This window comes from Lipophrys pholis, assembly GCF_963383615.2.
Source record: "Lipophrys pholis genome assembly, chromosome: 7".
Lineage (NCBI taxonomy): Eukaryota > Metazoa > Chordata > Actinopteri > Blenniiformes > Blenniidae > Lipophrys > Lipophrys pholis.
In genome coordinates this window covers 12,571,017-12,598,390 of record NC_137638.1, presented here as the reverse complement: position 1 = coordinate 12,598,390, position 27,374 = coordinate 12,571,017, and the positions used below count along the sequence as shown (strand labels likewise).

At 42.3% G+C, this 27,374-nt stretch overlaps 1 protein-coding gene across 1 annotated transcript; it reads right to left on the bottom strand.

Annotated features, from left to right (window-relative positions):
- Nucleotides 1-146: 146 nt before the first annotated feature.
- Nucleotides 147-25,417, bottom strand: hsd17b4 (hydroxysteroid (17-beta) dehydrogenase 4). Its single transcript, XM_080468150.1, has 25 exons — nt 25,260-25,417; nt 24,830-24,883; nt 23,454-23,561; nt 22,875-22,934; nt 22,707-22,728; nt 22,462-22,508; nt 22,097-22,181; nt 20,438-20,625; nt 18,629-18,720; nt 18,412-18,436; nt 18,107-18,235; nt 13,622-13,731; nt 7,801-7,913; nt 7,453-7,576; nt 7,112-7,163; nt 6,206-6,277; nt 4,602-4,705; nt 4,430-4,495; nt 3,945-4,014; nt 3,721-3,827; nt 3,085-3,171; nt 2,886-2,972; nt 2,573-2,711; nt 1,879-2,006; nt 147-683 (listed from the first exon to the last, which is right to left on the bottom strand). The coding sequence occupies exons 1-25, from the start codon at nt 25,309-25,311 to the stop codon at nt 594-596; spliced, it is 2,211 nt and encodes a 736-aa protein (XP_080324276.1). The 5' UTR covers nt 25,312-25,417; the 3' UTR covers nt 147-593.
- Nucleotides 25,418-27,374: the final 1,957 nt, after the last annotated feature.

The following is a 27,374-nucleotide window of genomic DNA, read 5'->3' as shown; positions in this document are numbered from 1 at the left end:
GCTTTTCATCCACTGGAGAAACGGTGAAGACGACGTATCGATGGAACTGTTGCATGAAAGCAATCTCACAGTCGAGGTCATCCGTCAATAAAGGAGCACTCGCTCCCTTATCGCATCGATCGAGCTTCAAACAGAAGAAAACCAGTCAGTTTTTCTGAACGACTTTTATTTTCAAAGAATATTAGAATTTCATGATTATCAAAAGTTATTTATGACTTTAATCTGTATTAATGACTGCTCCCGGCTGATTACAGTATCAGAGACACAAAACGGTTTGTGATTGGCGGGTTAATCGTCACAATTAAAAGATGTAACATTGAAACCGTTGTAAATGTTTGTCTAGGACGGACTGTACCAACAGTAAATAACCAGGACTAACGTTCTGCTAAAGACTGAGAACCTTCCCGTTTCCTCTCTGACTTCCTGGAGTCTAAAGATTACAGCTTATTCATTCAGACGTTTTATTTACTCGGTATGTAAAGTGTTTAAAGTGTACACACACACAGATAGGGAATCAGGAGCAGAAACGCAGACAGACGAGGGCTGACGGGTCGATTAGTTCCTGGAGACGTCTGATTGGTTGGCTGAGGAGCTCACAGCTTGGCGTGGTCCTTCAGGATGACCTCCAGCTTCTGACTCAGCATGATGTTCCCTCGGATCTTCAGCTTGCCAGAGAAAAAGGCCTTGCAAAGACAACAGAGACACAGTTGAGTATTTTCTCCTGAAGAAACACGATGACTCCTCTGCTCCGCCGCCGCCGGTCGTCTTGAGTCCGGGAGTGAAGGAGGGCCACGACGCCTGCGGCGAACACGTCATACAAATGAAACGAGACGCAACCATGAAGCGACGAGATGTTCTGGCGGCGGAACAATGGACACGCAATTCACATTCATGGAGTCCTTTCAGCGGGTGAACCGGACTACCGGCAGCGCGCTCGTCTGAAATCGATGACACGGCGGGGCTGCGAGGTGACCCTCGATGACAAGTTAGCTGCGGACTTTTCAACTCCGCCGACTAATCTTTCTCCGGCAGCTCCTTTCATCGTGGCGGGGAGAAGACCCCGCCCCAGCGCACGCCTGCAGCGCACGCCTGCAGCGCACGCGGGCCTCGGATCAATACCGGGCGCCGCGGGAAGCGTATCAATCCAGCGCGACGACGGCCACTGCCGGTGACAGATGAGATGCTCCAGACATAACAAGCAGCGGCGATTGATTACCGGGCCTGAGTGCTTTCTGAGCCGCGCTTGATGGATCATGGCTCCCATCTTTTATGTGACATGACGAGATCAAGCGGGGAGTCGTTACCGTCCGAGCGGCCCCTCCGAGGCACTTTAGCTTTAATTACTATGTACGCCAGGCGACGCTCGCCTCGGACAGATGGCGGGATTTTGACCAAATGGCTTCTTTTTTATTTAAATGAAAGTATTTTGGCAGGTTTTCAGGAAGAAACTCACAAAGCATGTTTTCAAGCAGAGGTTAATTACTCACAATGTCACATGACAGATCCATTCAGAGCCGATCAATCGGAGTGTTATGGAGGAGGCTGTGCGAGTGTGGCGGCTCCAGACGGGAGATTGGAGTCATCTCTCTGAGCCAGGCTCTTAAAATGAAGGCCATGTGACCATCGACAGTGTGAGATTATTTTCTGACAGTGTGAGAAATGTGTCGGTGTCAGAGTGACCGCAGCGACGAGCTCCAGCCGCAGAAAATCAACAGGACATGACATGATGATCACAGTGAGACTCAGACGCGCTCCATCTTCTTCCCCCCCCGAACAGGAACACCACGAGAACGCGCTCCGCTCGTATTTCATTTCCCCCCCGACGGCGTCACACGAGGACGACGTACAGGATCGCGGTCTATTCGGTTCGTTCCCCACCTTCTGAGGGTTGAGCTTCCCCTGCACCACCTCCATGAAGTCCTCATCCGACACGCTGATGGTCACGTCGGCCTTCCCGCCGCCAGGTCCTCTGTGCAGGGAGCCGCTCCCGTTCTTCAGGTCGATGGCTGGACGAGGACGAGGAGAAGAAGAGAGTTTGGCTTCATCACTCGGTGGTTGAAAAACACACAAGACATCCTGAAACTCTCCAGCAGCGAGAATTCAGTTTGATAGACAAACGGCAGCGTGATCACGTGGACTAGTCGACAAGGCTGGTTTTATTTTGACGCTCACTTCTAAAATCAAACCGATCTCAATATCCAGAATAGAAGGGAAAGTCAATTTCCCCAGAATTCAAACTGAAATCTGTGTATCTGCAATGTTTCACCTGCTACACATATAATCAATGAGTTCATGTCATTATTTATATATGAAAACTCATTTGATGTCTGTGTTGTTGTTTTTGGGACATAATCAGAAATATGAAGAAAAATGAATGAAACCTTTCAAACTATTAACTTTTAATGAAACCATTTTTTTTCAGATGCACATGCTGCTCGACTGATTGGATGTTTTGTGTTTTTGACATTAGTGACACCCTACAGCACACTTTGGGAGGGGGTGTGTCTACGGAACCGGCACAATAATGTCGGTCTTCTTGCAACGTGAGCCTGGATCGTTTTTCTATACGTACTCCACTGTGCCGTGGTCTTGCCGTCTTTGGTGATCTCCCAGCCGAACACGGCGTTCACCTTCCTGACCAGCTCAGAGCCCACGCTTTCGATCCGACGCCCGATCTCAGCGAAGACCAGCTCGCTCTGCAGGCTGCCTCCCTGCACACACACACACACACACACACACACACACACACACACACACACACACACACACACACACACACACACACACACACACACACACATCCATCACCTGGCCACTTTTAACGCTCGAGGACAAAGGTCGTTTTGTCGACGGAGATGTTGGGAAGTATCTTCAGATCCAAGTACCTGAGTGAGGCTTTCCGGCGGCGCGTCTGAAGCGCCGTGTAAATCCACGTAGGCGCCGGCGAGCACGACGACGTCCGTCTCCTTCACCTGATGGACGAGCAGCAACACACAAACCATTTAGGACCGGAGAGGAGGAAGAGGAGGAGGAGGAAGAGGAGGAGCCATTTCATTTCTCATGACGACTGCAACCAGCGCTCACTTTGCACTGCAGGTGAACTCGGTTTCCTTCCTTCCACATCTCCGTCTGCAGCGACTGACCCGGCAACACCGGCTTCACAAAACGAACCTGAACAGAGACGAACCAGAACGTGTGACCGGGTTTCCTCCGCTGGAACTCGCGGATCCAAACCGCGGCTCAATAAACCTGTCGGCTATGATGGATGTGTTCCACATTATTATTGTGTAACACTACACAAGATGCTCCAACATCTCTGGGAGTAACTTGCTATTTAAGGACGTGCTCAAGAGAAATGGACCGTCTGAGACGGAGATCAAACATCTCAGACGACCCGAGCTCACAGGCTTCACTCAGTAAAATGTGGCCATTTTAAAAGACGCTAAGAAACTCAGACCAAGTCCTACATCGTTGATCTCCTGGGCAACTGGAGCTTTGAACAACTGGGATCGTCTCAAAACTGTGAAAACCTCAAGGAGTTTAGCTTTGAGCTGCTGGTACTCCAGCCAATCAGAGAGACGGACCACAGGGTATCGATGCACTTTAGAACACAAAGCCTTTTGTTTTGAAAAGATGAGGAAACAAGCTCAGGAGAAGAGATTTAAAATGAGACGAGGATCATTCAGGAGCATGAAGCCTGAAGCGGCGGGCGGCGCTCACCTTGATGGCCTTGAATCTGGAGGGGTCGTTTCCTGCAAACTGCTTGAGGACGTGTCTCGCCGCGAAGCCGAAGGAGCACAGGCCGTGCAGGATGGGAGTCTTAAAGCCTGGCCAGAGAGGAAGTTCACGTGTGAGTGAGATCGAAACCCGGACACACCGGAACTCAGGATTTTATCCTGACGGGACGGAGCTCCGGCGAGGGTGGAGGATGTACGGACTCTGACCTCCCATGGCTGCGAAGCTGGGGTCTATATGAAGCGGGTTCCAGTCTCCGCTCAGACGGTACAAGGCAGCCTGGAACCGCAGGGCAGACAGACATTGTTTAGCTCAATATCTAATTCATGAACCCCTGAAACGTCTTTACACCGATGTGGGGATGGAATTAAATTATTATGAAGGCAATAGAAGAGATACCTAAAATAAGAATGTCTTTGAAGTGAAGCAGCTGCAGTCATTTAAATTGCTTCGGGGACATTTCTTCTCTTCTTTTGGTAATTCCCCTTTTTCCATTTTTTTGCTGCATCATAGTCAGTCAGCATTTCTTCATTCTTGTTCAACACTTTCCCCGCCCCTCCACCATTTGTACCCAAACTTCGTCTTTTTTATCCCACCGTCCAGGTCCAAAACAAGGTGTCCTATTTTTAGCCGCGCGTCACCGTCGACGTGGCCGATTCCTTCCCCACCAAAACCCGCAGACACACACACTCACTTGGTCTCTTGTGGTTGAATCAATCACCACAGCATCTGGCGCACGGTCAGGAGGCGGCACTGTGGCCTGGAGGGAGGGAGACACTGATTTGATTTCAAAAATGTCACCGAGGAGAAGACGACCGTCAGCCATGACGCCCTTGTCCTTGTGCAGCTCGGAGAAGAAAACCTACTTTGGCTTTCTCTGAAGTCCTCTTCCCCCCGAAGCCTCCAGCTCCCACCACAAACACCGAGAACTGGTTGAAGCACACCAGCTCGTCTCCGCTGTAAGTGTTCACTGCAGAGCGTCACAAATGAAAAACCGGCCTGCTCTACACAGACACCTTTCGCAGAGTAATGCCGTCTCACGAGTGTGGTCTCGCACACGGAATGTTACTTGAACTCGAAATGCATGTGCACAGCGGCAAAACTCCCAGGAGGGAAATATTCTACATTAAACCAGGAAAAAGTCTGAGTTTCCAGACGTGAGCCGTCCTTTATGCTCTGCTAAGAGTGAAATAGGAGTTTGAGATTGTAATCGGAGCAAAAGGTTATGAGGTTAATTTGATCGTAAACAGTTTGTTATGACGTCTGCAGTGAGTGAATTCAAGGAGGAAAACATGAAGCTTTCTCTTTTAGGAGATAAAGGACTTCAGACATTAAACAAAACCAATGTCGGATTAAGTTCAAACCGCTCCGTTGGATCAGTTAATAACCGCCGACCACAATCAGACATCTTGGCCACATGTTCCTCCCGCAGCCCGACTCGAACGTTTTGCTCTTACACTTACAAACAACTGTGAGCTGAAAACGTGTGTTTCAATGAAATAAGCGAGAGGTTGGCACCTCACGTATTTCTCTTTAGCAGGTAAAAAAAATCAACATTTTCAGGTTGTTCTTAAGTCTCCAGAAATGAGGCTGTTTTTGCAAAATGTTTTTTTTTTTGTCGAGAGACGAAGCAAATATGACTCATCCACATAATCTCATATTGTTCTGGTAATAAATGTTTTGCAGTTAAAAGGTGTGTTATACGTCTCCTAAATGTAGTTTTGTAAAAGAAAAGAAAAAAAAACAGAAACAATTTGGTGAAATCCAAGAATATTTTCAGTGAGGTCCACTCAGACTCCGCTACGTCTTATTGAATAAAATCAGTTCATCCGAGTTTAAATGCAGCGGATTCATCTTCTTTGTTTTATTATGAATGAGCTTGGAGAGCGTCCGCGGCGTCACAGTAACAACCAACAGCGAGAATAACACGAAGCCAGAAACCCGGAAGACCAAAACCGCCACCGCGACGACAAATCAAGGAGAACTTTTCGCAGGTGTCGGATCCAATTCACAATAAAAGTCCATTGTTCTTCGGCTTGTGGTGGACATGAAGGCCTTCTGCAGGTCGGCCATGTGAGGTAATTCCACCTCACATTCCAGAAAGAACGTCGTATTCACCGTTTAACAGACGTGGTTCAGAGCCAAAGGACATTTCATAGAAGTCCCATCTGCGGGCGCTCAGGGAACCTCGGGTCCCATGTTATTTGTTTTAAGTTGGATTAATTATAGATCAGAGTGCTACTAATATCATCCGTCTCCATGGAATTGTCAAACAAAAAATACGAGCCGTTCTCAGTCCATTACTTCAGCCCCCGCAGACACAGACGGGAAATTAACTTGTATTAATTCAGACTGAGAGGCAACTTTCAGGAAAAGACGCATTAAAGTGATGAATACAAATGAATACCTCAGAAGCTGAAGGAACGATGGAAGTTGTGAACTTTGAAGAGTAAAAAAAAAAAACTCTCACCATCCAAGAGGAGAACAGCTCCAGAGCCTTTGTCCAACACATCTGCCACCGTGGCTTCAGACCTGAGTGTGCCTGAAGACAAATTAGGAAAAAAGAAACCCTGTTTAGTCTCAACACAGCTACTAAACTGTACTTCATACTTTCCTGTCAGTGTTTCCCTGGCGGTGAATAATCCACACGTTCCCGTTACAACACCTGCAATTCTGATGTGTTTTTTCCCCCCCAATTGTCAGTCGGATGCCTGTTGTTGTGTTTTATATTTCCAGAGAGAGTCAAAGTAGGTTGGAAATCTTTTCGAAATACTGCACATCATATGCAAATGGGTACTGGAGCCTCTGAAATATCTCTACAAACAGTACAAAGTTCATTCACCCTCTCGGCTTTCTGATGGACTGTCTGGGATTTATCTGGGAAAAACAAAAACACGAACTCGAACATAAAGCCAGCACATGATCCGCTGCAACCTGGCCCACATGTCTGAGGCTGCTGAAAAACCAGCAGCTTATTTTCGGAGTATTTCCCTGATCTTTTGACCTGCTGTGTGAGGGCATGTACGTTCTTTTTTTTTTTTTTTTTTAACAATCTGGAAGATCTTTGTATGTGTAACATCAGCACCATTTATATTTTCATTTATTCTGGGTAACATTTGTGCAGTCGTTGCTCTCATTCTTCACCGAGCACATCACGCCATTGTTAAGAAAAGTGCTCTATTCAGAATAAACACAGAAATCCACAAATATCTCAGGTTCTGTTCTTGGCTGCATCCTAAAAATGCTTTAACAAACCTGCAGAGCTCATCTGTTCATAGCCCAAAATATCTACTAAATTCAAATAGGCCTAAGGTCCACATTGATCCACGCTTGTATACCGGAAATTATTTGTGCAATTCCATCGGAGAGGAAATACCTGAAGTCGGCAGAGGCTTGTAGAGCTCCAGATAGTGCTCCCCGTGCAACACCTGACACAAGACATTACAACAGATGTGGTAAACATTGGAATCAAGGTCTTAAAGCTCCTTTAACTCAGAGTGTGTGTGTGTGTGTGTGTGTGTGTGTGTGTGTGTGTGTGTGTGTGTGTGTGTGTGTGTGTGTGTGTGTGTGTGTGTGTGTGTGTGTGTGTGTGTGTGTGTGTGTGTGCGTGGGTGCCTGCATGCAACACTGAAATACACCATATGGATACAAATATGCATCAACATATGTACGAAACACTATCGTGAAAGTCGACAGAGTTCATAAACGTTCTCTAACCCGGGTGAGGTTTCCGTCCAATCCGGGCACCGAGCTCAGGCCGCCGTCCATCAAGACCGCCTGGGCGGGAATGACCCCGAAGGTGGGGAGGCAGCTGAAGTCTGAATGGTTTTCGTACAAGAACCTACATGGAAACGTGAGCGTTAGTGAACTGTGAAGCAGCACGTGGGGGACACTTTACATACGAAGGCAACGGAAAAAATAACGGCACAGATGGCCGCGCAGGCCAGTGTGGAGAGAATCCAGCATTTGAGCTCCAAACAGGTCAGAGTGAGAAATGAGGCAGCGAGTATATCTTATTTAATATAGTTGCACATAAGCCGTCTCTTTAAAGCCACGAACACAAACCTGAGATGGTCCGGGTCCTTTGTGGACATGCCGACCCCCAAAGCGTAGAGAATGCACTCAATGTGGTTGAAGGAAAACGTGGACGTCGATACTTTTTGTCCCACTGCCAGCGCCTGAGCATAACAGGGAAAACTGAAGTGAATTACAGCACATAACAATAAACCAGGATGTTTAGTCGCACACAGATAAAAAAAAATCCTGCAAACAAACAGGCAGACCATCGATCTCAGGGGCTTACAAACTCTAAAAACACTTTTTATAGTGCAACATTACAGATGGGTCCGTTTGTTAGGAGCCCAGAAAACACAGCGAGGAGCGAAAAACAAACCCTGTATTTAAAATAGTTTACGACTTCAATCACTGCTTATGCAAGTTTGATTTTGTTAATATCACCTGAACAAAAGAGCACTCATAGATCATTCCAGTACCCACCGCTGGATAAACAACCATCTTTCTTTGCATAAAATGTAATAAAAAAGACTTTGCTGAGGATAGTGATATCACAGCCATCCAATTTTAATCAGTGGATATCGTCCAGAAGCTGTTCTTTCATGCAAATTATCTACAAGTGCATCGGGGGGAAAAAAAAACCCTCATTACACTATCAGGGAAATTTTATTTGTGCATATAACTACAACAATGGCAGAAATTCCGGGTATTTCAAGTAGTCAGATGGTTTTCCTTTTAAAAAAAAAACCCAAAAAACTTCAGGTTTAAAGTGTAAAAATAGACAATAGAGATGAAAAAAGGTCAAGATGAATGAGAAAAAAAAACATGAAAATAAGAGCTAAACAAAAATGCTTTAGGACGTCATGTTACAGTAGCTGAGAGTAAATTATGAGACTTTCCTAAAGCATTAGAAGCAACATCTGTTTTTATTGGCTCTCTAAATCGTATCTGGTAAAATAGCTCTAATTACAGAGAGACAGATAAATTATAAAGTGGTAAAGAATAATTAATGAAGGATACTTTTTAGACTGGAGAGCAGGGGCCGTAATCCAGATTACCCGGGAAAGCACCAACGTGTGCACAGGAAAAAAAAACATGCAAACTCCTCACAGTCAGGCCAATGAGCCCAGAATCGGGATTATTCTCACCGAGGAAGGAGGGCGAACCACTACAACACCCAGCAGCCCATCTCTACACTCCATTAATTTTTAACTTCATAGTTTGAGCCAGTTTAAAAAAAAAAGACTTTATGAACTCCCTTTGGCATGTTGAAACCGCTTACTCATCTGAACAATGTGGTCTTGATCCAATGACACTTGATTTGACAGTTTTTCTTTTTCTTTTTAAAGTGTTCACCATTTGCATTAAATATTTTATGGCTACTATCAAAATGAGAAATTAATAGAGGAGCCAAAGCTCATTTCATTGTTCACGTTGGCACATGACTGTTGTTTGTATTGGTATTGTTGTATTGGTAATATTAATATTTAATTTATTGTTCTGTATGGAAGGATGCAACAGTGAGGAGACATAAAAACTTTGAATAAAAAACGTGCAATGCGAAAACATTGTATCAGAAAGTATTGAAGGAAAGTCTTCCTCTGTTCAGAGTGAGCAGGAACAGACATCGGATTCTGCGAGGAGTCATTACTTTGAGGACCGGTGGGATCTCCTGGATTTTGGGAAGAATCAGCAGTTCACAAACTGCTGTACTCCTGGGCCAGACCGCCCGGCCCGTTCTCAGCGATCAGCACAATTTTACTACTCCAGATCCCGACGTTGAGCGGTGGCCAGCGTGGGCAGGCCAGGAACTGAGCCACGTTTGAATTGGTTCCACCAATGAGTGGCTGGAAGCGTGCATTGCACTTAGAATAATAATTATCCCCTAAAACAATTCACTAGGAAAGCAATCAAACTCTTAAAAACACCAGATTTTATTTTGCAATAAATACCTAATCCATATAAGTAGCTTTACACTTAGATAAAATAGCATTAGATTTAAGCACAAATACATCTTAGATAAAAGCTCATTTAAAATCCTGAAACTATTATGATTAAAGATAAATAAAAAGAAAATATTTTGCCAAAAGAGGACATAAAACCTGATGCATCTTATTGTGAAGGGCCAGATCTGACGATCCTCTGTGATAAACTGCGCGAACCTCTCGGTGATCTCCGTGAGACGTCTCTACATCCGGAAATGCGCCCCATGGAAAAATTCCTTGAGGAAGCACTGGATTGTTTATATGCATTTTAACTCCGAGGACAATTACAGCAAAAAAATTGCACCTTTGATAATATACAAGATGCCTGCAGTCATTTTTGAGTGCATTGAGAAAGAAAATTGAAACTCGAATTTAAAAAAAGAAAAATTGTGGATGTTTTTTCTCGGCCGAATCGCCTAGCTCTAGAACTACATTAAAAGAATGAATCCAATAAAGCAGGAAATGCCTGGAAAGCTGCAGTTCAGCTGGCTCCTTTATGTTTACTAGCATCATTACACCCAAGCAACGACTTACTGAAAGACACCCTGCAGAGTACGACATAAACCCGCGTCTGTGGCAGGATTGCAGTTGCAGTCGTCCTGCAGTGGCTCATTTTTCATCGTAACAAGCGCCGAGATATTGTTCAGAACAATACTGCCCGGCAGAGCGGCGTGATTCACACGCCGTAAAGTACCAACCATCAGCTGGTCGGAAATCTCCATAAAGCAGGGTCTCTGTTGGCCTATTTTAATTAAAACTGCATTTAATAGTGTTTTTATAACCCATCCACTTAGCGAGGACTTAATAATAAATGCTCTCATATATGGCCACAGATTAAAGCTCGGAGTGAGGAGCGAAACCTCTGCGGTGGAATGTGTAGGTGGGAGGCAGTTAGTCACTTAAAGAGCTGAGGAAATGGAGGATGAAAATGAAGTTGGAGTTATAAATGAGTCCCATATTTGGGCTTCCTGCTGGGGTTGTGTTGGTGGATGACTTAACTTCATGCATGTAAATCGTGTTTGATGCGTTGAAGAATGTAAGCGAAGGTATGAAGTTTTTCTTTATGCTTCAGAGACCCTACATACAGAGTTAAGTAGCTCTTCTCAGCCCCAAAACACAATAATATTGAAGAACAGCTAGTTATTAAGTGTTATTAGTCCCCCATTCCACATTTGACAAGTCCACAGCCCCGACATTTCAGTAAGACAAGCCATCTTGGCCATATGTGCGGGGAAAATGTAAAACGCTAGACTAAGTTTTAACATTTGGGATTAACCACTAGTTTCATTCAGTTTCACCCAGTGTGGGATCCTCAGGTCTCCTGACAGAGTTTAAGCTACATTGTGCATTTTATTACGGCCATAAAATGTTAGTTTCAGTGAAATAATTGATAGCTTAGTCATGCAATTCTTGCTTTTAATATTTGTTCTCAAAAGACATATATTCCTGCTCGTAACAATAATAATAATAATAATAATAATACATCCTGAATTCTCAAATGAGACACATGACATTTAAATGGATCCAAACAAAACCTGCTGGCAACTTTATACCTTTGTGTTTTAATAAGACTTTGGTGGAGCTACTCTCTGGGTTGTCCATTTATTATTAGGTGAACCAAGCTGAGAGTAAAGACTGCTTCTTTTAAAAGATACCATGTTCCTTCTCTCATTGATTTTTCCATAGACGTGTTGATGCAACGAGTGCAATCTGTGTTGCTACATAATAAGTGTTGCCTGTGACATTTCAGCTGAACTATGAAGTGAAACTACTTGCAGGGCATGTCGGACAGTTTTGCGTTGGGAGAGGTGCACGACACGACATAAATACAAGCACAGAAGCAGAGCGTGCCAAAACCTAAGCAATACCATGCACCACATAACACAGCAAGGACGAGGACACGACTCCAATGAACTGTGTGTGTGTGTGTGTGTGTGTGTGTGTGTGTGTGTGTGTGTGTGTGTGTACACACACACACAAAGGCCACAAAGTGGAGTCAGTCGAGGACACAATGGTGATGTTTGTCTGGAGGCTACAGTGTGACTCTGCTCTAAATCTCCTGTCCAGGAAAACACACACACACACACACACACACACACACACACACACACACACACACACACACACACACACACACACACACACACACACACACACACACACACACACACACACACACACACACACACACACACACACACACACACACACACACACACACACACACACACACACACACACACACACACACACACACACACAGAGGATACTGATAACCGGCGGTGAGCGTACATCATTTAACATTGTAGGTACTGAAGCATGATATCATAGAAGCAGGTTTGCGAGCGAATGTCTCCCAGGGAAGTGAAAAGGAAGAGTTGCTTTATGCACACGCACGCCAACATATTTTATCCCGCAGCATACGTTATTTTACGCATGTTTGCGCTATAAAACATTTGGGGTTTCCTTTATTGCATTTTTCCCGTGTGGCCCAAGCATATTATGTTAGTATAAATGTGTATTTTTTTTTAATATTAGTGTTTATCAAGACAAGCTTGTGACCCAGGAGCTAAATTACATAATCAAAATAAAACCAAGCTTGAATACATGGAGGTCCTTTTAACATTTGGGTGGCTTAAGTCTTTCTAATAATGGGTTAAGTTGCTGGTTAAACAGTGCAGTGTAATCACGGGCCACCAGGACACCCCTACGTGCTTAATTAAGACATCAGCGCGGTGCTTAGTGATATTTCTTTATGCAGTTATCATCAGAAAGTCATATTTCAGCAGTCTGTAAACAATCCCTTCCCCCTCAATAAACCTTCATTTTCTGAGCTGTGCGATTCAAAGGGTTTGCTTTGCAACAACAACCCAATCTTACAGGGGCGGTTTCGGTCAACAGAGGGGGAAATATCTGGGAAAAGTAGCCCGACTGTCGCAGCTTCACAGAAGCTGATGGCTGTTTTCTCAGGATGACTATTTCATGTGATGTAATTCTACTTGTGACTCCATGTTTTATTTAAACAACTCAGCCATATGTGAGCTGCTAACTAGTTCCCTTTCTGTGATATGCTGGTGGGGAAACGGAGTAAAGTGAAGGGGCGCCTATCCTGGGAGCCATCGGAGCGCCGTTGTGCGCCGACGTCTCTCCCCGCGCTGCCTTCGGAAAGCTAATCTGAGCAGGCACTTGCTTGGTGCGTCACCACTGCACATTTACAGGAGACATCAATGTACTTATGTACGTTATGGGAGGTTATTATTGTCCCTGACTAAACACAGTGTGGTGGGATGAAAGAGTCATGAGTTGCCGTGTTCCAAAAAAAGCCAGAGTTTACAGCTCCGAGCTTTCAAAAGTCATCATCAGCCAACCGTTACAGACGCCACTACAGGCACCGTAGGAGGAATGACTGAGTGTAAGAAAATCAGGTGGATATAAAAAATAAATAAATAAATAAAAAAGGACAGATAGATGTGAAGTAACTGAAAATATGCGTAGGAAAGTGTTGACAAGTCATACACATAGTATCTGCTGGAGCTACTGTTCATTCAGCTTGAGAGAAAACCAGCACTCTAGAATTCTTTCAGCCCATTTCCACAGCACAGCATTAATTCAGAACACAATTTACAAAAACATCAGAAAGAAGTATGTGAACACATTTAAATTTTGTCCTAAATTTAACCTGATACAAACATAAATGGACAGAATATTTTAAAACCAACACGACACGTACAACTAAAGTACGTCTCGTCGTTTTAGATCCGTCCTGCCTTTAATACCAGTAACTTCTCCACCGTTTATGATATCCAGATTTTAAACGGTCTCCATTGTGCAAATCCTCCACACCTCATCGTTAATCTTAAAGAGGAGAAACGGCCATCGGTACTCACAGGATTCACGGTTGATCCTCCGGCTGCAGAGGCTGCTGCCGCCGTTGGATTTGCATCGACTTCATCCGACTCCACTTGGGACAGCACACTCATCATTGACTGCAGAGATTCTGAACACGAGAAAGAGATAAAAGCAGGAGCCGTAATTATGTTGTGCCTTCATTCAAGTCTACGATGCTCCAGGTCATGCAGTGATCAGCAGTTCAAACCTAAGGACTGTGTTAGCCAGCTAACATGAGCCTGCTGATGCTCGGCAAGTTAACTTCACGCCTCGACACTGTGATCTTCTCACACGTCTCATTTGAAGATAAAAGTGGAGCCAAAACTACAATCAGATCTCATTAGCAGCCCGCAGCGCAGAGAGCTGCATTCCTCAAAGAAAAAAAAAGAAAATCTATTATTGGTGTTTTTTGTGAAGAGGACTAATTAGCAGGTTTCGTCTGTAGAAACAGTCATTTTCACTCTGAAATTTGAAGCCGACGTCAGGAGCCCATTTCAAATACAAGAGTGAAACACACATCGATGTTGTCATTTAGCTCTTGATATTGAAAAGAATAATGTTTAATATCTCCGAATGTCAGATTCCAACATTTTGTGGGGAAAACTGAGCACATAATTCAAAATTTAGATGAGAGACAGTACAACTGTTCCATTTAAAATCTCACAAATGGTTGTTTAAATGTCACGTTATTAAGAATCAATGGTTGGATTTCATATAAAGTATTACTTGAGCTAGATTTTTATTGCAGAGATTAAACTATGATCCTCCGCTCCCATACTTTAACGGCAACGTGAATGCCGTCATCTTAAATTATACCAACATTAAGGTTTCTTTGTGGCTGTAAAAGACAGAGTCTCATATAACCGACTATGTTCTTTCAGGGTTCGATGTGATGAGTAATCGTCAAGATGACGACAGTGAAACCTGCATTTTTTTCCCCCCTCCATGACAGCTCTAGAATATATTATCCTAATACTTTTTTTTGAGAAAATCCCATTGAAATATGGTACAGACTTTAATCCAACCGCATGCTGATTCATGTCCCTGTTCAAAACAAACCGCTGCGAGATCCAGGTGCGTTAAGGACAGACCACTGCTCTTGTTTACTTCTGTTTACATACTTAAGACCCGAGTTTTCACTGCGTTCTCTCGGTCTCAGCCCTAAAAATAGACAACAACTATATTCACCCAGGTGACACAAGAAGCGAATGCCTCGAGAGATTCAGCCAGCGCGTATGAGGACGGCAGGAGGGGACAAGTGAGCAACAGGATCCGACTGAGGAAAAACCACGACCACTCATTACCATCACTTAGTGGCAGGCAGTTATTCAACAGAGGCAGCAACAAGTCTCTGTGATAAGCTACAAATGAAGAGGCACTACAAAGCCATGCTAATGAGACCAGCAAGCACCCTGTGGGAGCGTCGCTCCCGTACAGTTAATGTTAACACCGTCGCCCTCTCTTCGAATATAGATCAGCCAGCGTGCATCAGCTGAAGGAGGCGATGAGAAGTAATAATAAATATTTACCACCCAATTAATTCGCATGAGACCTTGCCGGAGCAAAGCTGCACTTGTTTATACTCGTCATTGTTTTTCTTCCCTTCTGCCTCGCCTGATCTCTAACACCATCTGGTCCGCTCTCTTTGTTGGTACCGAACTCACAGTAAATACAGATGAGCTGATAGTAATAGGACTCATTCGGCTGAAGGCTGAGTTCACGTTGATGCAGAAGGTTCTCGCCAGCACAAAAGCTCCGTCAGACCGTGACTAAATGGTGACTACCCCTGACCATGTGCCTTGGTCTCTCTTACAAATATTCAATTCTTTTGCTCAGATAATCTCCACCCCCCAAGAAGCTCATCACACCAGTGACTCTTTGCACAAAGTTAAGAAATAACAACTAACAGACTTACGATCTAATCTTCTTTTTCTAATCTACCAATGAAACACATCAACACGTTAAAACTGGCATTTGTCAAACCCTTAAAAAGATTAGTCTACATTCCCAAAGGTTGACTTTTTTTCTTTTCACTTTAGGTTGAGATTACTTTGAAAACAGGTAGGACTCACTAAAATAATTGACTTTAAAGTTAATACAATCAATGCGTTTTATACAATATACTGCTGTACCTATAGCAGGTTTATGCATCGTTCACAAAGGTCATTGCATGCAATTTTGTACGGAATAGAATATAATACAGCATCTTTTTGTGGACATACAAGTCAATTTATCTTTGATAGCATTTTAGCCAATTCAGGATCGCAGAGGACTGGAGCTGATCCCAGCTGAGTAACAGCGAAGGCAGGTTGCCAATCTTTCCCTACAAACACACACTCACACCTACAGTCAATTTGGAGAGACCAGTTAACCACAAACTGTTATTTCTGGACAAAATTAACCCACTAAAATGGGTAATAATTTGAAATATTTGGGGGAACTGACAGAGATTAGAAATAATAAACTGTATGCACAATAATTAAGCAGCTGGTATTTTTGACAATTCATTTGTAATTTTTAACGACAGCACTCGAGCGTAATAAAGTTCAAACCTGAACATTTAAGCAAAAGTCAGGTCAACCACATTTATTTAGTTTCATCTGTTAAAGTGAATTTAATAAACAGAAAATATTTTTTTTTAAAAAGGTTAAAAATTAAAAATCAGGACAAGGTCAAAATAGTCACTTGCCTACTGATTGTGCAAAAGTGTCCTTAACACTCAAAACGTTTTTAACAATACTGCAGGACTTCTCTGACTTCTGCTGCTAAACTGGCACATTTGTAGGGAGCTTTAAGACTTTCTGTAAGGAAACTGCACTGAGCGATTTTAAGGCGACGTTCCATATCCTGTTTAACCCAACTTTATCCACCGAGCTTCTTCGCATGACGCGATTACAGCTTCTCGACTTAGGAAACCCACAGGAGACGAGGGTTGTTTGCATTTTTTATAAATATCCCTGTTCAGAAGCTGGAGATCTGTTCCACCGAAAAAGTTTCAATTCAAACACGAAAGATAACACTTCCCTTAGAGCAGCAGCAGATCCGCCTACTTAAAAGCCAAAGGCCAAACTGGAGATATGCAACAATCTGCAGCTGAAATTATTCTGACTCAACAAAGAACAAGTCAAACAAGTGGGGAAGTGTGATCGGGCCACTATAAAAGATCTGAGTGAAAACAGTCTTGGTAACATATCTCCAGGCGGGAGTTGTGCGGTCACTGCTTTGGGAAGAAATAGCCATGTTCTCCAAAAATCACAGCAAAATGCATAAAATTTCACCTTTTTTGGGATCATACGTAGATAATATACACTCAGCCACTTCATTAGTTATCCTATATGCAACAGTGACGTAAAGTCATTAGAAGCAGGGGGTGGGAGAGCCTCGCCTGCCATCTGGGAAAGAATAAAATATTCAATAAACAAAGAAATTAAAGAGTTACATTTATAAAATAGTTTGAAGGCAGTTCTTCTGCCTCATGGTAGGGGGAGACAGCAGGCTAGTCCATGTCGACCGTCCTTGGTAACAATGAAAGCGTCAAGTCCAGAGCAATCAAACCATCCACTTCTTACACAATGTGGGATTTTATATTCAAGATCAAACTATTTTTATAAACTGGACTTCAGTATTGTGTGCATGGGGCTGTTTGATATCACTATAGAATGATTCAAATCAGTTCAAACGCTGTGCTCCACTCAGTTGTGGCTTTAAACTCTTTGTGGGGGTTTTCTCTAAAACGATCTGGACGCCATCACATATCAAAATCAAACATGTGGTTATCAGGATTTAGATGATTTACAATTCAAAATATCACAAAAAATCTTTACACAATTATTATCTTAATTTTAATTTAATATTTTAATAAATACAATTATTGTGTTTGCGCAATCTATTTGTGGAAGTGTGACCCCTGGAGCAGATGAAACAAGAGAACCGTGTCCATATGAAAAGCAAGTCTCGGGCCATGTAATTAACTCGGGTGAGGTTCAGTTCAAGTTTAATTGAAGTCTAAATGCAGAAAACAAATCACAGACCCACACGCAGACTACACATTGGACATCGCGGGTTTCAGAAGTGACGCATCTTCACTGCAGATCATCATCGATATAGACGATTTGGGACATTTCTGCCGCCGCTTTGAATCTTTCATAGAGCTTACAAGCTACTGGTGAGGTCCAAGCTGGAGATGGAAAGTACCACGAGTGATCCAAGATGCATCACGGTACATTTAGCCCGGCACAAAGTATTAGTGTGGAAAATTATGAAGCCATATTCAAATCACAAACGGTGTTTACTGTGTATTTTGTATGGATATCTTAGTTCACTGTTGAAAATGATGAACATTGGTTCAAACGCATAAACAAGAGAAGAAGTCTGATCAATGCCCATGTATTTTTATTTTATTTATACAAGTATAAATAAATAAACATTAGCACATGTCACTTGTAGGTTACGGAGTGCCTGAGTTGGTAGTTTGCATCACTGACCTTGTGTACTCGCAGGCCTGGTGGCATCAGTGAAATCACATATTTTGTCCCAGTGGTCTCTGACTGCCTCGGGAGTCACGGCTTTGTTCTTTTGTCTCACAGTATGGCCTCGAGTACGCTCCCATCGCACTGCACACATGGACACACACACAAATAAAAGGGGTCACTGCATAGTGAAAGGAGGGAGAGGAAAAAAAAACAAACAAACACATGCATACAGTACTAGTGAACCAGAGGTTAATGAATATTATAAATGCACACAGACATTTCCTCAGGGGGAAAAAATAAAATAAAAATGAACTCACATTTACCAATCCAGCCAGCACCGACCTAAGAGGAGAAGAAACACGAGCAAACACACAGATATTAAAAAAAAAAATATTGTGTCTTCATGGAAACTGGGTATGCCAGTAGTATGTTACCCCTCACAAAGACAGAGGAGGGGAGATACAGTGAGGGTATGAGAGCGGGACTGCACTCGTCTCACTGAGAAAAAGTGTGTGTGTTTTTTTCCCTACATACCTCAAACAATCCTCCATTTTCCTGACACTGCTCATGACAAAGCCAGAGGACCAAAGGAGCAACGTACTCCGGCTTCAGAGCTGCAACCAGATCTAAATAAAACAACATAGGCACAGACAATTGAGTGCATCTTGCCGTCGCCGCACTGCATCTGTCCTACAACTGCACTGAAGGGCAACTAAGCGCTGATCGTTAGTGTATGATGCCATGTTTGTTTCATTCATAATGTGAATATGAGATTTACAAAGCCCGAGATGTTTGACAAGCTTCCAGCATTTTGTCCTCCTACGACACAGCTTACACACAGTAGCGTCATAACACGTAGCGTCTCATTTGTTGATCATTGAAAACATGTTGCAGCTCCTCGTTCAGCAAAATCAAATGGAAAATGCACCACTTGATGGAAGATATATGGAATTATGATCATCGGCAGAACAGTTAGTACAACATATGCGAAGATACAGATTTATACAAGAGAAACATCAGTGAGCCACCTTCATAATAGTGTTGGACATGTATACGAACTGTAGAAAGAAAATCCAAAGAGTATTCAAAATAGTAACTCTTTATAGGACACTCGTTTAAATACTTTGAAATGTTCTCCAACACTCATAACTCAAGATTTCCTGAATTAAACACATCTCAATGTTTAACGCAGACATTTCTTCCTTTATTCTAAGACTTTTATCGATTCACATTTGAAAAAAAAAAAAAAAGAAAGAAACGTGGCCATTACCAAGTACAGTCCCTTAGTCCATAAAGGTTTAACCACATTACTAAACATGTTTGAATGAAGTCAGATGTCAAACACAGTGCGAGCTTTTAAATCCTTGATTGAACTGTAAAAGATTTAACGCCCTGCACCATATGTGTGCTGAAAATATCCGTACCCTGGTGGTAAGGAATGAGCCATTCTACTCCGCTGCACACCGCAAGAGGAGTTCTGTGGTTTGTCTTTTTAAAAAAAAGTGGCAGTCGGTGAAAGGCAGCATATGGAAGCGAGTCATTTGCTAAGGTGAGGCCTTCCTGAGACAGTTGGCGCGGTGCGGTGTGACAGATGCTACTGTAGACCAGCACAGCAGGGCAGCAAAGCCATCCCTTTAATTTGTCACTTAATACCCCCTGTCAACAGAGCTGCGGTCGCAGAGCGGTGACAATATGCTCGTGATGTTTACACATACCGAGCTTGGTGGGTTCGAGAAAGATTCAGTCGTCATGTGCTGGCTCAAGCCCTTTCAAAGCCCAGCAGGCAGAGACAATATTTCACTTTTTAGGGTCACTGAGATCATCTTGAATGTTCGATAATAACGTCTTTATCTCAGGCATCGAGTTATCAACGTGACAGTCTGCCATGAGAAATACTTCTGACATTAAAAACATATAAGATAACATTTTTCATTAGTGAACTCAGAACATTCTGAGTGAATATTTGGAAGTTCAGCTAACACCTAAAGGGAAACAAAGGGAGCCAGTGCCGCCCGTTTAAATCAGAGGCTGACACATTAAAACTTTTAAAGCACTTACAGGGTGCACGATTTCATCATGGCTGTTGGAACAGCAAAGAAAACACAGCTCTTGAATATTATATGACACATTTGCATGTCAAACGGGAGTGCTGTTGTCTCGAATTTTGTAAATCAACATTACATGGGCATTTCATTATGCAGCTATGATTAAAAAGAAAAAAATGGGGGATGAAGGGTTGGTTCAAAAAAATAAATAAATAAAAAATTGCCGTCTGTGGGCCCACTTTCCAAACCAGTATGGACAAACTGTGTGTGGTTTCTTTTGTTTACCCACTGTGATTACCTGGGGGCATGACGGTCTCTGTGAGGCGGGAACCAGCAACAGGAGCAACAGTGTTGCAGTATATGTTGTACTTGCGACCCTCTATGGCCAAGGTGTTGGCCAGCCCGAGCAGGCCCAGTTTGGCAGCGCTGTAGTTGGCCTGGCCGAAGTTGCCATAGATGCCCGCGGCTGAAGTCGTCATGATGATCCTGGCCACAGAAAACCCCAGGCAAAAAATGTTTTTTTTAATCCACTGCTATGGAGACTTAGGCAGACCGCACACACGAAAGGATATGCATTTGCAAACTACAGGACGATGGACAGGCAGGTTCTCCATACATTTTACCGTTACAAGTGCGAGTATCAGCATGTGTGTCCATATAGAAATACACATACTGAAGCACAGCACGCACAAAGCCTGGCACTTACGGATTTTATGGAAATCTCACTCATACAACAGTAATGAGGTTAAGCATCAATGGCATTAACGGCCGAAGAAAAGTGGAACTTGCTGTCACACCAGTCAGTAGAAACACTACAATAGGCATCAGGGGAGCAGTGATGAGATATTTTCATCAATAAAAATAAAATTTAATCGGTAACTTATGAGCTTACGGCTACAGTTCGATTACTGAGATCCCCTTTGAGAAAATCAAGCACCACTATGAAAAGTGAATCTTTCACGTTTTACATCCCATTATAAAAGGTTGCGTCAGAGACCAGATGCAGATGACGAATATGTCTTTGCAAGAGAGTCCAGCCGTGACGCTGTCGCCTTTTCATTTCCTAAAGCCTCGGCTTTACCTTTCAATGCACCATAAACTTTTGTTTGGGGTGACTGCGCACAGAGATTGAATTTTAAAACGGCCTATGAGCGCAGCAAAATACTGAAATAAACACATGGCTAAATCTGGAATGACGTCTCTCAACAATGAACCGTAATATTTTTACAGCGAAAACCTTGATTTGAAACCGACAGCACTATTTGCTACAGTTTTCTGCTCGGTGAGAAGCGACTTTGCAACTATGAAGCTTTCTACTGGATGTCACTTCAGAGTTTATGTGCTATTGTTGTTTAGCTTTCACGTGGAGCGGCTTGCGTGCTCTTGTAAAGGGCGCCATGCGACCTGCAGTAACACATGTGCAGTGCTTTTCATATTATGCAAAATGTGCAACTGTATACAGGCTCGTGTGTTCTGAACTGTATCGGCTATGTCTCTGCTTTAAGTCGATACGTACTGTCTGTACATTGGATCCATTGCTTCTGATGCCAGAGGTGAAGAATTTCAGAAAACACATTTTAAACAGAGTGGTTGACACAGAAGTTGTTGCTGTAGAAGTGTGTCTTCTTTTTTTCAAATATTATATCAAGAAACCAGTCCAGCAAGACATATTAAAGAGTGACATGCAACTAAATGAATATTGTACGGATGTTAGCTATATCCCTGAACTCGTGAAACCATGTAATGTTCATTTTTCTGTACTTTTTCTTGTGTCTCAGTCAGCCTTTATCACACAGTATGCGATACCGATGCATCTTTTTTGTTTTACAGTCTAACAATAGCCCGTCTGGGTCCGGTAAGATTGCTCGATCTATAAAAATCCTACCCACGTCATAACAGGTTGACACAGTTTTCACCCACGTCAATAGTTCCGACGAGACGTGTTTGTGTTTCCCACCTGCCAAACTTTTGGTTTTTCATGTGGTTCCAGGCAGCTCGAGTCACCAGGAAGGAGCCTCTCAAGTGAACTCTCTGAATCAGGTCTGGAGAGCAGAGGAAGAGGAATACCACAGTAAACTCCAACACACAAATCTTACACACTTTTGTTTTTTTGTTTTACATTGGAACAGCGTGGAACAGGTCCAGTTTGCAGTGCAATTTTCCAACTCCCACACAGACAATCTGCTTTTTCAAACATAAGATAGTTGACCAAAAACAAACATATTCCTCCACATACAGCACAACCTCGAGCCAAACGAACCAACAGATGCGTTAATGAGAGTGAGGTGAGGTGAATGTATGGATCAGACATAATTTAATTACCCCAATCCAAATCACTCGTCCTGGCAAACGATCGGTCACGAAGTATCCTTGGCAAAGAAGAGCATAAAAGGGTTTCAGTTTTTTTTTCCAGAGCGAGAGCCAAAACTTAAGAGTTCTCCTTTGCATGAAAACTGCAGCCCACTCGCCCATTAATATGGAAACTGCAACGCAAATGATCATTCTAAAAGAATGTGTGATTAACCCAAACGACAAACAGGTGTGATTATTGCTGTGAAACGGCTTACCCGGCATTGTTTACAAGAACATCTGCAAGAAAAGGCATATGGGCAGATTTAATGAACCACAGTAATAACACTGCAAACACCTTCTAATCGGGATGATTAATATTTGCATACAGAGTGAAAGTACAAGCCTTCATGACCACTGGATAAGAATGAGTGTACATCACACACCTATTCTTCCGAATGAATCCAGCGCAGTCTGGATCAGCTTTTCTCCATCTTCTACAGAATCTGTGGGTGAGTGACAAGGACAAACATATCTTTTTTTTTTTTTTTTTTTAACATCTGATGAGCAATGTATTTTAAATAGTATGAAACAGGGCTCCATAAAGCATCTATTAAGATTATTTATAGACATGATCCAGGTTGGGGTTTGACTGCTAGACAGACACAACATGCAGGATCTTTGTAACAAAAACGTTACAATCAACAAAAGAACAGAGACATTTTTACTCAGAAGTCGATAAGACTCCCTCACATTCTCAGTACGAGTGCATGTAAAGTGTGTTTACTGAGCACTCTATGCATTCTATGAAGCTATGAGGGAGAAGAAACCAGGATATATTTGTCTTCAACACTCACAAACAGCCTCATTAGCGAGAGTGTCGAACTGACAAGAATCAATATTGTTTTTCAGTGGACCGTTATAAACCACATAAATAAATATTACAAGGCACAAAGTGTGAAACAAAAGCAAATAGAGAAACAGCGGGCGAAGAGTCAAGACAGAAGATAGTCCAAACTTCTCACCATAGTTGGCCACAGCCTTTCCTCCCTTCGCTCTTATCTCCTCCACCACCTTATCAGCGGCTGCAGAACTCTTTCCACCCCCTTTAGTATCTGCCCCAAGGTCATTCACTTTATTGCAACGAGAAGGAAAAGATTAGCAATAATGGGGTGAGTTCTGCAATTCTCCACGAGTGATTAGGTTAAAAGATGAGTGTGGCCTGAATCCTTGTCAGAGTTAAGAGCAGGTTTGTGGCGGACGGCATACAGAGTTATTGTTTGGCAGTGGGTAGATGTTCTCGCTGACAGCTGCAATTACACAGTGTAAAAATCAACATGCCTCCTATAAATGTCACTATAAGAAATGTTTAAAGACATTTAAGGTATAGTTGATGCAAATCCATCATCCCTCAGTATCACTAACATTTTTCTATACCGCCATGCAGGGTATACCAGAGCTTTTATTGCCCCTCGCTATATGGAGTTCATTGCCCCATTTCTCTCATGTGAGTGACCATGAGACCATAGATGACCAAGTGTTCATGAGTGTCGGTATATTGGATCTGCGTACCGATACTTCAATCTAAGGTTTTGAACCATTCATTTGTGACAGTGTGTCATTCTGTTGATGATCTGCAAGTCTTTTATGAGCTCATGTTTCACAGCTAAAAGTCACTAATGCGTGAAGCATACTTGTTTTTATACAGTGGTCACACGCATATCGTTTAGCATAGGAGTCCTCAAATTAGGAAGTTAGTTACTTCAAAGGAAAAGGCTCAGTGAACTAAAGTGGCAAAAATACTCTGTAACCATATAAATCTCCTACATCTTGGAAGGTCTAGCTTTCTAAAACAGCATTAGTAAGCCATTGTGTCCAAACTGTGAGAATCCTGTGGCCACTCTGGCAGTACAACTGCTCCTAGAATGTGTAGTTAAGATTTCCTATTAATAAAATATAATCCTTTGTCCCACGACATGGAAATTTGTAATGATGGAGCAGCAACTGGACACTAATAAAAGAGTGGCAAAAATAATATGAATAATCATTATTAAAATCAATAATGACAGTGGCAATAATGTAAAAAGAAACAATAACAGTGACAATGTTTGACATTTGTGCGTGATAATGTTGATGTATGTAATGAAGTGATTGGAAATATAGCAGATTATGCTATTATTGCACAGAATAAATGAATAACATATACAGTATTGCACAAAAGAGAACAGTAATTAAAAAGTGCAGCGTGTCAAATATAGGATGGGTTAAATGCAAAGAAAGAGGGGCAATAAAGACAACTCAACTTTCAAAACAGAGGTCAAATCAAAATGGTATTTCACTGTACTGCTATTAAACTGCTCATCTACATTCTATCTCAGGATGGATATATTTATAATTGTACCTATTACTGAGGCTCCCCTTTCAGCAAAAGCCAGGGCATATTCTCTGCCGAGGCCTGTGGACAGAAGACAGAAGAGAGAGGGGGGGGGGACATCAGTGTAGAAAACACGCCTCTAAACGAGCACTGTTGTCATGTTGTTGCAGGCGCCCTTTCACACACTTTCCAACCACTGCAGCGGCTGCACTTTGCCCCCAGTGGGGTTTAAACAAAGCCTGATAACATTACAAATGTGCAACGAATCAAAGATAGTCGTGACATTAACCGCTGGAGGTAAAAGTCTGCACAAACACATACATAATAACCCTGCGTTGTCTTTAATCACACTCTTTGCTGACTTTTATCGCATAAACTCTCAACTAGCAGGTTAGCACAAAGAGCTAAAGTTAGAAAAGCTAACGGCTTGTGAGAGCCGTGAAAACTGCTCCTCTACCTCCTCCAGCCCCGGTGACGAGCACGACTCTTCCCTCAAAGGACAAGGACATTGTTGGAGATATCGCTGCTTGTAGGAGACAGAAGAGACACCGAAGCGGCTGCAGCAGCTCCGAGGCAGTCTGAAGTTAACTGTGACACTTCCGGGTGTACGAGCACGCCTCCTCGGCAGCAGCCAATCGGAAGCCAGGGTTTTGTGACGTAATGTCAATATTACATGTTGTTTTAACCCTTTAACCTACATCTTTACGTTATCTTTCATATTATTTGCTATCAATACATCATATGCTCCTTTGCACACACAATCATTTATTGATCTACATCATGTTAAAACACATACCAACACTTTTTTGAAAAATATAATAATGTGAGAGTAAAACGAAAAAGCTATACATTATAATAAGGATCACTCAGTCTACTTTGACTTACAGTTTTAGTTAATGCTAGTTGAACAAGTATCAATTTCAGAGCCTCCCAGGAAATTGAGATCTCATTGGTTTTCCATCCTTCTTCTGCTGAAAGCCAATTTCTTTGGGTGAGGGCAGGGTACATGCTGGACAGGTCGCCAGCCCATCACAGGGCAAACACAGAGAGACAGACATCTACACACATTCACTTTTACCTTCACACTTAGGGACCATTTAGAGTCACCACTTAACCTCACATACATGTTATTGGAGGAAACCCACACACACAGGGAGAACATGCAAACACCACATAGAAAGGCCAGGCCAATATTTGAATCCATGACTTTCTGGCTATGAGGCAAGTGTGCTAACCACCGTGCCATGGTGGGGTTTTTTTTTTAGATAGTAAAACTCCTAATGAAAACCTAATTTAAGACACAGAAAATTCACTGACTAAATTTAGCTACATACTTATACATTTGTGTATTGAAACAAATCCTTAAAAGGTATAAACTGAGGTCAAAATACCATAAGTTGGGTACTGACAAGAACTAACTAAAGAAACCCTATCTATTTGGTCATTGCTTCTCTATATTCACTTCTTTTCAGTGGAAAACATAATTTCCAAATCCATCTCCTATTGACCCACATTTGCAAAGACCAAATAGGAGCTTCTTTTTTTTTAAATCAGCAGAATACTTCATTTTCAGAGTAAAAAATGTCTGCTGTATTAGATGTTCTCCAAGATGTTTCAAACAAAATAGGGAACAGAGATTTCAGTAATTGGTCTTCTCTTCTGTGAAATAACACAGAATAACAAAAAAAACTCATAGTAGGGAGTAAGGTTTTTGAGTCAAGGATCACAGTTCCAATCTTATCTATATATATGTATGTATGTATATATATAGATATATATAGATATATATATATAGATATATAGATCTCTCTATATATATAGATTGATAGATAGATAGATAGATAGATAGATAGATAGATAGATAGATAGATAGATAGATAGATAGATAGATAGATAGATAGATAGATAGATAGATAGATAGATAGATAGATAGATAGATAGATAGATAGAGAGAGAGAGAGAGATAGATAGATAGATAGATAGATAGATAGATAGATAGATAGATAGATAGATAGATAGATAGATAGATAGATAGATAGATAGATAGATATATATAGAGAGAGATATATATATATATATATATAGAGAGAGAGAGAGAGAGAGAGAGAGAGAGAGAGAGACTATTGCATATAATTCCTACTGGACCACCTCTCTGACATCTATATAGTGGTCCACATTAATGAATATTTTCCTGTTTGTTTTTTTTAATCTTTATCTTCTTTTATCCTTAGCTGTACTCTAAACTCCAACCAGATGGCTGCCATTTCTGTATTCTTACAGGTCACCTATCTGGGGCAGCTATGGCTCAATTGGCACAACAGGTCATCTTGTAAACCCCAGGAGAGCAGTCTGAACATTTTCATGTCACTCTGACCACGTGCCTAGGTTTCTTTGAGAAAGACAGTATACCACAAATGTCTTGCTCCTTGCCAGCACCTCTAAGCACAGAACCTTGTATGCCAAGAAATGCAAGTAAATCTAAAGCATTCATATAATGGGACAGTGGTGCCCAAGACTAGACACTAGAGAAGTGGACTTGAGATCAGAACCAGTTAGCTGGACACCTTTCTTG

Coding starts and splice junctions, on each gene's coding strand:
- hsd17b4 (XM_080468150.1), bottom strand. CDS start 25,311: ATGTCCTTGTCCTTTGAGGGAAGAGTCGTGCTCGTCACCGGGGCTGGA. Junction 22,182..22,461: donor GACGAGTGATTTGGATTGGG/GTAATTAAATTA, acceptor TCTGCTCTCCAG/ACCTGATTCAGAGAGTTCAC. Junction 3,172..3,720: donor CCAGATTCAAGGCCATCAAG/GTGAGCGCCGCC, acceptor GTCTCTGTTCAG/GTTCGTTTTGTGAAGCCGGT.